An 11,555-nucleotide genomic window follows, 5' to 3' on the forward strand; every position below is an offset into this window, starting at 1 on the left:
GAAGAGTGTTTCGAACTTTCAAATTATGAAGAGTCAAAAGTCGACGAACTTCGACATTTTAGGGTAAAAGTTCGAGTTCGTCGACTTTGTAAAACCGACGAAGGGTTTCATTTGAATTCAAACAGTAAAGTAAATGCGTACTTTTTTTTCTCGAATTTTTACATGCGGTGTCGCGTTCCTTGCGAAAGACGATGCTGTTTATTTCAATGTTCTGGCATGTTTAGTTTAAAAGAAATAAATTCCCAAACGAGGACGACGGGTTTTTGACGATTGTCGCTTGTGCATTTACTTTATGGCAGAGATGTTGAACTTTTTAAAGAATGATTTCTCTGTAGCCTAGGTAAGTGTCGTCTCAAGATATGTTTAGTGTTATTCAAGATAAGTTTCGAAGAGATGTCCAAACATGTATCTACGGGCAATTATGCCCTAAACTTGGTAATTTTTTTTTCGTCTAAATTGTTCGAGGCATCGCATTTAAATTAATACTGCAGACAGTACAATGGCCCAATTTTTTCATAACATCAAGTGAGCGCCGACCGCCAGGACGGCCAGCGCTATGCCGCGGAAAAATGCGGCGTCACCGCGTCGTTGGAGCGTCGTCTGCTAGGCTACTCCGTTGACCGCGCACAGCCCCTGCTCCCTAGCAAAGGAGGGCAGGGCGCTTGCAGTGTCGAAGTGCATCGCCGATACGCCCCTCCTCTTGAAATGCGTTCAAAATCCTACTGACGTTAGCCTGTGTAACCCCGACTGTTGTTGCTATATCCCTTTGCGTCATGCCGCCCATCGACATTCTCACAACACGCTCCTGTGTTTTTATGGGCCCTCGACGAGGCATAAAAGTGCGCGCGCACCCGCTGGTCAAAGAAAAACTGTGACTTCCCGGTTACATAGGCTAGATGACGAGAGCAACAACGCTGTTGATAATACAAAACACCCAAGCGGAAACCCTGTCTATACTCCGTTTCACTTTGTGTTGTACCGCAGCAGTTATCTTGGTCAGTCCATCGCTAAAAGTGTCACGCGGCCTTCCCGTTGGGCACAACTGCACGGGGAAGCACGATGTCACGTGGCAGGGTGAAAGCACTGGATTGGTTTCGATGTCTCGTAGCATTGGCTGCGGTATATAGTTTAATGCATCGTCAGTTTGTCGCGTCACTGTATTTTTCATTTTTGTTGGTGTTCACAAAAGTAAACGCAAACATGAAAGAACAACAACAAAAAAAAAAGTAAATTAAACTCGAGATGACGCGCGGTTTATGCCACGCCTGAGCAGTATCACGCAAGCAAGCGCTGTTCAGACCTTGCCAGCAGATAATAGGGAGTTTTCGTAGACCGCGTTTTCCCCTCCGCTATGACCTCCGCAACGAAGAAGTTGCTACTGGGTGATTTCAGATAAGATCGACCAAAGGGTGGCTGGTCGACATTTTTAAATCAACTGATGTTTTTATATGACATTGTCTAGTGTCTGGTATAAACGAATCCACACTTAGTTTTGACCAGAAAAAAAATTTGGAGACAAGAAAAATCGTAAGGCAGGGAGAGGTGGACAGTTGCAATAACGCGCACTGATGGAGGGGGCAAGTTTGAAAGTGAATAATTAAAACAATAAAATTAGGAGAATTTTAAAACTTTTTACAAACAAACTATGGGTACAACTTGCTTGTAATATAAAGTAATAATATTTATTAAAAATTTATTTAGTTTTCTAAAAATTGCCAAACATGCCTGCTCGAACGACAAATGGCAAACTTTGGAAATCTGTATCTCATGAAATAATTTAATCATTATTACATAACTTGCAGACATTATTTTACTAACATATGGCTATTATTGAAAAAATAAATAAGGTATCTGAGTGACACAATAGTTAATATATTTAGGCAAACATGGGAAAAAAATCAAACAAAGAAAAATTCCAATGCGAAAAAAAAAAACACCACCTTCGATTTTTTTTAAATTTGGGTACCCTGTTATACTCTATTTCGGCATTCATTTCTATTAAAAACATGTTGCATCATTTCACTGTGAAAGAAGAAACAACTCCCCAAAGTAGGGTCCTTTTTCAAAGCCTACACTAGTGTCCTATACAAGAAGTGACTCTGAGTTCCAGTTTCATGAAACTTGCACAAATCTTTTATATACATTTATTCAGATGAGGTCATTGATAAAAAGAGCGATCGGTCACACAGTAAAAGGGAGGAGAAACTATATACAGCATTTTACATAAGCGTACAAAATGGTATCATATTAGAGACTAATGATTTGAAAAAAGATGATGCAGTGTGAAGTTGTACCTTCCGGTATATTTTACATCTAGAGTAAAATAAATAACTTTACTTCCACACACAAAAACAAAGATATAATAGTAAGATATTTAGGTTGGCTGTGTATTTACGATTACAAACAATTTCAGGTGACGGATGCCATAGTGCCTAACTGGAGCAGCTTCGATGCTCTCGGTGTATGAATGAATCGTGGCAAGCCGATATATTTTATCCTGCTCGAGGATAACATTTTGGGATTTTTTTTTATAGTGATCAGATAAAAATTATTAGTAACCACCAACAAAAACAGTAGGTTAAATACCTCGTGAAGAAAAATGTGATAAATAAGATGTCCCTGCATTCAAAATGAGCAGTCCTAGGGAAATCACATTCGGCACTTTACGCTAAGGTTTTCCTCGCTGTACCCATTTAATAAAGTTGCTTCCAAGCAGATCCGACTGTCCGTGCTACATATACGTCACAGGTCCCTTCTGTTGATGACTTGCTGAGCCGCCACGCGTGCCAAGACTGAATGCCAGGGAAGGCGCGCACCGTCAGCCACTCTTCTTTTTTTTTGTTCACGATACCGAACAACCTCATTTTCGTCCAGATATACAAGATGCACGCCTTTCAGTTTCTTTGATAGAACGCCCACCATTGTCCTGGCCGTCTGAATTGCGCTTACTGAACGTTCTCTCAGGTTGTTCAGCGTGGCCTGGTGGTTCACGAGTCCGCCAACTCCGTCACATGCATTTTTCCCATGTCCAGATGCAGAAAATAACCACTGGGCTTGTGGGCAATCGTCCTTTGCAAATTGGTGAAGCTGGTAGCGATTCTTGAAATGACTGGCGGCGCCGTCACTTACGTACGTCACGTACGAGTATACCGCAACGTTGTCTTCAACCCACTCCTTCACTTTTTCTAGAGCCAAGCAAGCGTGAGCGGCGTCGTGACACAGGTCCTCACTGATGATGGCAAAGCTGTTTGTAGATTTTCTTGTCGTCACTACACATGTAAATATCGAAACTTTTTTTTTTTTCCAGTGATATGCTTGCACTTCGTCAGGAAGCACGATGGTCCAGTTTTCAGCAAAGTCAAAATGAAAGACAATGCTCCCGCGTTGCATGCACTGTTTTTCATCGTAGATCGCTTTACCTTGCGTTTGCCGGATATGGTTGTGAAGTACCCAACTTCCAACCGTCACTTGGATGACTTTTAGGAAAGTCTCAGGTTCCAAAGTTTTTTTCACAAGGTCGCCGGACTCCCATGTTGCAAGCGCAATCTCTTCATCCTCCGGGATATCAAGTTCCTGGAGTGTAAGAAACTGGCCTTTTGGGCAGTGATCACAGTCTCCTTGAAGGCACAGTTCTGTTGCTGGGTCGCACAGAAATGCCGAGTTCATTTCACCAGTGTTGAATGTTGAGCCTGTAACGTTCTCTAGAGCGGCAATACAAAGATAATAATTGGCGCAGCGCACACAAACGCACACTTCCTGGTGTGGAATACATTGGACCCATCTAGGGCGCAACGAATAAAATTTCGTTAGCCCAACGCCGGAATCGGGATGCTTGTCTTTGTATATACGGAAGGCCTCTCGTATTGAGCGTGTCATGAAGCGCTTTGGCACGAACGTTTTCTCTCCGTTGAGCATGACAGAGATGACGTCCTTCTGGTTGGGACTTTTTCGCGAACATTGTAGCTCGTCTTTCGTGAAGTACTCTAGGGCAACAGACAGGTTCTCAGGGCTCACCTTGCACCTCGTGTAAGGATCCGGCTCATACCACACGCCATGCTTTTCCTTGAGTTTTCGGGATTTACTGATGAGGTACATTGAGGCCTGTGGAATCATCTTTTGAACCTCATTCTTCGTCAGTGTTGACGGCAGGAGTGTAAGCAGTTGACAACGTTCCCGGAGAGAGGTGGCGGTTTCAAAGGCCTGCCGAAAGTTGTCCACCCACTCAGTGCATGTGGAGCATGTTGGTTCGGACGACCCCGATGGTGCGTCCCTGTCGTACGCAATACGTAGCCTTGAGCGTGTATTCTTGACAGCAACCTGCTCCAGTTCTGTCTGCTTTCTCTTGACATAGGCAGGCCTGTCCCGACTTCTTACGACGCTTGGTTGTCTCAGCGGCGACACATCTGTAGGTAGTATGCTGCGATTTAGATCTTCAATTGCTTCTTCAGCTGGCACAAATATGTCAGGGCACTGCTCTGAGCTTCGCATCGAGATCTCCTTAGTGATGTGCATGAAGCAATGGTAGCACAGGTAGTCCGTCGCACTCACTTTGGTGGAACAGTCAGGCGGAAGAATTTGCTTCAACGAGTTTAGGTCCAACTCGCCAACACTTCGAAAATTCCGCTGCTTTGGTATAGTCTTTTTGTGTTTGCAAAAGTAATCTGCACAAAACACTCGTTCGGAGCTCCAGGACGTCTTCATAATGTATACATAAATAATAGAAATTAAACCCCAACTGATGGCATATAATTGCCAAGTGAAAGAACTACTGGGTGCACAAGTGACAAGTCCGAGGCTGAGGAGCTCACTCACTGCAAACGTACATTTGAAAAGAGAGGTCACAACTGAGGCTGTCGGCAAAGCTTGATCCACGTCAAAGGAAGAAAGAGGGAAAGTCTCCAGACAAAAAATTGTGGTCAGCGGCCTTCGAAAAAGACTTTCCGGAATCGCACTGTCGTCCCTCCACGCGCTGATATGAAAGCACCCGAGCTTCTACCACGTGGTTCATGACACAGCCTGAGCCATGTCGGCGACCGGTTCGCGAGGGGTTGGCGGTGGGGTTACGTTGATGGTCACTCGGATTAGCCCTTGCTGTACTGAGCTACCGCCTGCAGTGCCTTATCGCCGGCTGGTGTCAACAACGAGAACACACACACCCTGTCTACACCAAAACTACAAGCGTTCACCGCACACGCGTCGCCGCCGCTTTTAAGCTTTTGTGAAATTGCTTTCTTTTGCCGCGGAGAACCGCCTTATCTTAACTACGCGCCTGAAATCCTTCCAGGCGGGCGTACACAATATCAAGCGTTTCGAGAAATGCCCGTGGAGTAGAACTATGGGAAAATTCGGAGCCCGCGATGTCGATATCGTCGCCGTTGTGTTAGTACGCCGTCGCGTACTGCAGTCCCCCGTTGGGGGAGGGGGGGGGGGGGGGGGGCGGTCTTACTACGATAACATGGCGACAGCGTTTACACTCTATGTATTTACGCAAGGCTCGAGTATTTGGGGATAATGCTGCCGGTTGGTGTGCCCCTTTGTGCCTGATATTATCGCCCGTGACGCCAGCGAGTGAGATGGCGACAGGCATGACTGCTCAGTAAACAGGCGTCGGCGGCCATGTTTTGCTGGTTGAAGCGAACCCCCTTGTCCTTGACAGCGAGCGGGGAAATGCGAAAAAAAGATTGTATCGGCCGTTTTGCCAGAACTAGCGACGAGTGTCGTCTGCGGTTTCCGGCAACTATTTTGCCATAATCGTGAGCTTAGCGAGGAAATGATTTTTGCTAGCCACAGAACACTACCACGCAGAAAGGGAATGCTTGAACATGTTTTTGTTCTGGATATATATCAGGGATATATATGAGAGAGAGAGAGAGATGAAGGTAGAGCAGAAGAGGGAATAGCATATAGTGTCGCAGGAGAATAAAGTAAACAAAGTTCCTAGTGGCCGATGGCTGCATGATCTTTTCTCGGATCACTAGTCCGTAATATGATACCTCTTTGTACACAGTAGTTTCTCCTTAATTTAAGTGTGTGAACGATTTCTTTAGTTATCATTGGCCTCATCTGAATAAAAATATATAAAAGATGTGTGTTGGTTTCATGAAACTGGAACTCAGAGTCAGTTCTTGTATAAAACACTGCTAAGTGTAGGCTTTGAAAAAGGACCCTACTTTGGGGAGTTGTATCTTCTTTCTCAATAAAATGATGCAACATGTTTTTAATGGAAATGAATGCTGAAATAGAGTATAACAGGTTACCTAAATTTAAAAAAAAATCGAGGGTGGTGTTTTTTTTTTATTCGCATCGGAATTTTTCTTTGTTTGATTTATTTTCCATGTTTGACTAAATATATCCTAACTATTGTATCACACAGATACCTTAGTTATTTTTTAAATATTAGCTATATATTAGCAGAATAATATCTGCAAATTATATCATAATGATTAAATTATTTCATGAGATACAGACCTCCAAAGTTTGCCATTTGTCGTTCGAGCAGGCATGTTTGTCAATTTTCAGAAAAATAAATAAATTTTAAATAAATATGATTACTTTATATTACAAGCAAGCTATACCCATAGTTTGCGCCTAAAACGTATTAGAGTTCTCCTAATGTTATCGCTTTAGTTATTCACTCTCAAACGGGCCCCCTCCATCAGTGCGCGTTAATGCAACTGTCCACCACCTCATGCCTTACGATTTTTCCTGTCCCCAAGTATTTTTTCTAGTCAAAACTAAGTTTGGATTCGTTCATACCAGACACTAGACAACAACATATAAAAACATCAGTTGATTTGAAAATGTCGACTAGCCATCCTTTGGTCGATCTTATCTGAAATCACCCTACTGCGCCTGCGCGCCGTTAGCCTTGACTGTAGAGTTCCGGGTATCGTTGCGGAGGGCGTTGCGGAATAGCGAAAGGGGTCTACGAAAACTCCCTATTAGGGAGTTTTCGTAGACTTCGTTTCCCCCTCCGCAACGAAGAAGTTGCTACTGCGCCTGTGCTCCGTTAGCCTTGACTGTAGAGTTCCGGGTATCGTTGCGGAGGGCGTTGCGGAATAGCGAAAGGGGTCTACGAAAACTCCCTATTAGGGAGTTTTCGTAGACTTCGTTTCCCCCTCCGCAACGAAGAAGACGGCGAAAACGATCTACGAAAACTCCCTAGCAGGGAGTTTTCGTAGATCGTTTTCGCCGTCCCGCAAGGCCCTCCGCAACCCGCTACGATAGCGGGAACTCCACAGTCAAGGCTATCGGCGCGCAGGCGCAGTAGCAACTTCTTCGTTGCGGAACGCTTAGCGGAGGGGGCAACGCGGTCTACGAAAACTCCCTGCTACTGCGCCTGTGCTCCGTTAGCCTTGACTGTAGAGTTCCGGGTATCGTTGCGGAGGGCGTTGCGGAATAGCGAAAGGGGTCTACGAAAACTGACTTCGTTTCCCCCTCCGCAACGAAGAAGTTGCTACTGCGCCTGTGCGCCGTTAGCCTTGACTGTAGAGTTCCGGGTATCGTTGCGGGTTGCGGAGGGCGTTGCGGGACGGCGAAAACGATCTACGAAAACTCCCTAATGAACAGGGGCTGTGTGCGGTCCGCGGAATAGCCTAGCAGCTCGACGCTGGCAACAGAGAGCTTTGTGCGCACGCGCTTAATCTCTCCCGTGACGCCGCATTTTGCCTCGGCACAGCGCTGGCCGTCCCGACGGTCGACGCTCGCTTGAATATTATTAAAAAATTGGGTCACTGTACATACCATTGACATCTGCAGAAAACAAAATAACGTATACTTATTGTTTTTTCACGTTGAGGAATAAATTAACTCATGGGAGAAGATTTCTAATATTGTTCAAGTTCAGCACGTCATTAAAAATTTTTGTTGTTGTTGTTTTACGTTTCTGGGATGTATTTCTTTTAGTCTGTACATATTTTGGTAGGAGAAACTTGTTTCGAAGTTCTGAGCCTCTGAGTATGTAGAGCACTGTATAGCTTCCACATGAGCAGACTAGTGATCCGCGTGCTTTGCCGACAACACGACCGACAGAGCAGCTCGGCGCGAGTCACGTGGTACTCAGGGTTCCAGGATGCGGCCCGCTCTATGGGAGAACACATGGAGATCGACGCAACACTGCTGATTAAAAAATAAACGCCGAGTTAACACTTTCCGAAACTAGTCTATCGTGAAGTTGGTAAAGCACTAAACACTTCATCAAAGTTTTCATAGTATCGGATGCGTGTTAAAATTTTGAAAAGAAAATTTCCAAGGCAATGGCGTTTGAAGCAGACGATTTTTGTACGCAGCGGGGATGGACTTTCTGGGTAGGCGGGAGCGGGTCACGTGAACGGTGTGACGTCGCCGTGACGTCTGCTACATTATGCCGCTCAAGCACGCAACTTTGCGCAAATTTTTCTAAAATGTTCCTTTATTATGTCAAAAACTATTGACGTTGTGTACATTTCCACAATATTGAAGAAACAAGGATTTTCTCACGTTCCCCATGCATTTCTGATCAGAGTTGGAACTCCCGGACGTTCGCCGCTGGTCGCCGAGAGATGGCATTCTAGATCGCGCTACGGCTTTACCCTACTCTGCAGCTCCGAAGGAGCTAAGCAAGAATACTCCTCCGGCGGGTTCTTGATAGTTTTTATTTTTGTATTTATTATTATTATTTATTAATGGCAGTTATTTAGGTCGAAAAGACATAGCTTTGCACTTCCGAACCACTAAGCATGTGACAAGTAGTGACAGCGAGTTTCCTACAATGACCAACTATGCGATCTTTTATGCAGTAAAGAGCAGCTATACACATACATAAATAATTTCAGATTACAATAAGCTCGACCACGCCCTCTTTCCCCGTATTGTTTTCTTAACAGTCCGAACAGCCCCCCTTTTTTTTTCCCCCAGCATTGTAACCCCCCTGCTGTATAACGCCCTTGGGCACTGCGGGGTAATCTCTGAATAAAGAATAAAGAAAAAAAAATTTTCCTGCCCGCCCCTGGCCGTTTCGAACTGGATGAGTATCGTAAATCAGTGCGTTCGTATGATCACTACTGCGTGATGCACGTTAAAGACCCCCCCCCCCCACCGGGCTGGCGGTGACAATTACTGATCTATGGTCACACGTCACTCTGCATTGGCAAATATTCCAGCACATCCGGGACACTCGTCGTCTCATTTAACTGCCTGACCAAATTCGCGGAATCAATATCACAGCCAAGCTTTTCTAAACCCGATTTCGTGAAAACCAGTAAGGCGTGAAAACATTATTTGAAACAAGCTGTAGGAGCATGAAAACCGGACTTCGAACTTTGAAAACTTAGACTTGAAATTCAAAACCTTCGAAATTTTTTCCTTTTCCAATTTAGACCTAAAAGAGAATCGAAACCTTCGAACTTTATGTAGAAAGAAATTCGAAATTTGTCTATAAAAATCGAAGCGTTCAAAATTTTTCCAACTTTGTCTATAAATATTCGAAACGTTCGAATTTTTCAAACTTCAGATTCAACCATATTCGAAATCTTTCAAATTTTTCAAATTTCAGATCCCAAGAAACTTAAAATTTTTGAATCTCTTGAATTTCAAGTTAGGAAAGTTTCAAATCTTCGATTTTCTCGAACCTCAAGTAAAAAAATATCCGAAATTTTCGAACCCGAATTTTTAGAAACTGTGAAAGCTTCAAACTTTTTGAATTCGAAACTCCATGGTGTTCTAAAGTTGTGAATTTTTCGAGTTCGAACCTCGGTCGGTACGAAAATATCGAAATCTTTCGAATTCGAACCTCAGTTTGGTTCGAAAATGTCTAAACCTTTTGAATTTGAACCTAGGGTGGTTTGCGAAATCCCTAATTTCAAGTGCCCTTGTTTGAAAATTATTTTTGGTTGCTGGAGGGGGAGGAGGAGAATTTTTTTTTTTTTTAAATAAAAGACCCTAAGTCTAGGGCCAAGGGGTCCATATCACATGAGCGAATGACGTTTTAGCGAACAGCGACATTTGAGCGAATAGACGTTTTAGCGAATAACGGGATCGCGCGTTAACCCATCCGCCGCGCTGCGCTTACGCCGCGTCGCGGCGGCTCATTACAAAAATGTGAACCCATTTGGCCCACCCGAAAACGCCGCTTCGCGGCGTCCGACTATTCGCTAAAGTGTCATTCGGTGAAACGTCGGCGTTCGCTAAAACGTCATTCGATCAAGTGAGTGCCTCCCCTTACGTGATGTTATGCGCCAATGAGTCCGCAGCAACATTCATGGTGAAGTAGACAACGAATCTTGCAGTACGCCTGCTCGAAGCTCTCGCACCTCCGTCATCATCCGTATCCAACGTCATCCGCGGTGGTTTACTTTAGGATAGAATTGTAAGGGCCATTTCATTCAAGAGGAACTCTGAAACAAAAATGGGGGAATTAGGGGTTTTCTGACGAGTTTTACTGGCGTTGCAGCACAGAACCATGTGGTAGTAAGGATGTCCATGAAGTTTCAAGAATGTACCATATGCTGATATCTTGTCTTCTACGTTCATTTCAGAGTCATTGAGCTACCAAGAAACGGTGGAACTCATGGACAAGTGTGCCTCGAAGAGTTCCGTCATGGCCCTAAGCATCACAGCATCAACACTACTCGTGATCTACATCTGCACGGTAGCATACTTTGTGGCACAAAGAAGAGTTAAGACGTTACCTTGAAGGACCTTCCAATCTTGCAAACAAGCTACTCACAATTGGTTGTCATGATTAGCTTCCACAGAAATAGTGCAGGAGCACTAATCTACGTTCATTTTTGCAGTTTTCACTGCACACATCTTGAGGGCGAGCTTTGTGGAGACCTTTGAGAGGTCGCAAGTCTCCGAAGCTACCCTTATATGGCTGGACCATTACCTTATGGGTATTAATCGCAAGGCTTTTTGCGAGTGCCATTGCCTGAAACATTTCTTGATGCTTCGCGTGCCGCAATTTAGGTATGTATGAAAAAAAAAAAAGAAGGAAAGAAAAGCCATCTCAGAGCATTCGCTGCAAGAATCTAAAGAAAATGTTAATGCAGACCATACCAGAATTACTGGGTAAACCACTACAGTGTAATGCAAATATTGTTTTTGTGTAAAAAGAAAACTCATTCTACAAGGAAAATAAAACAGCGCAAAAAAGACACGGACAAGCAGAAGGAATACACAGACACAGCGTCCATGCCTCCTTGTGCTTGTCCATCTTGTTTGCAGTTTTATTTTCCTTGTATCATTTACCGAGTCGCCCATCTACAGACGCTGCTGCAGCTCATCTTACACTTCCGTCTCCAAATGCTCTGCACCTCTGAAGAACATTTACTCACTGGCACCCACACCCGTATTGTTGTTGCCATGCGTGTTTGCAAGGCGCTACATTATCCCGGCTTTGTCGCGATACGCAGCTTCATGATCGCTCGTCAAAACTTGGGTATGTACAGAAAGTGAATTGGGCATGTCTCTAGTTGTGTGCCAGATAGCAGCAGCCTCCTTTGGAATGTTCCAAGATGCTCCAAGGTCACAAGACCTTGGAGCATTGTCACAAGGAGGAAACAGTGTGTGTAGGATAA

At 44.3% G+C, this 11,555-nt stretch overlaps 1 protein-coding gene across 1 annotated transcript in view; it reads left to right on the plus strand.

Moving 5' to 3' along the window:
• LOC8050670 overlaps nucleotides 1-11,494 on the plus strand; it is a 55,010-nt gene extending 43,516 nt beyond the window's left edge. Inside the window, exon 13 of the mRNA XM_042292783.1 lies at nucleotides 10,515-11,494. Coding sequence (XP_042148717.1) covers nucleotides 10,515-10,672 — 158 coding nt within the window. The 3' untranslated portion in view covers nucleotides 10,673-11,494. The remainder of the gene's footprint in view (nucleotides 1-10,514) is intronic.
• The last annotated feature ends 61 nt before the right edge of the window (nucleotides 11,495-11,555 follow it).

This window comes from Ixodes scapularis, unplaced genomic scaffold (assembly GCF_016920785.2).
Source record: "Ixodes scapularis isolate PalLabHiFi unplaced genomic scaffold, ASM1692078v2 PGA_scaffold3__209_contigs__length_174095766, whole genome shotgun sequence".
Lineage (NCBI taxonomy): Eukaryota > Metazoa > Arthropoda > Arachnida > Ixodida > Ixodidae > Ixodes > Ixodes scapularis.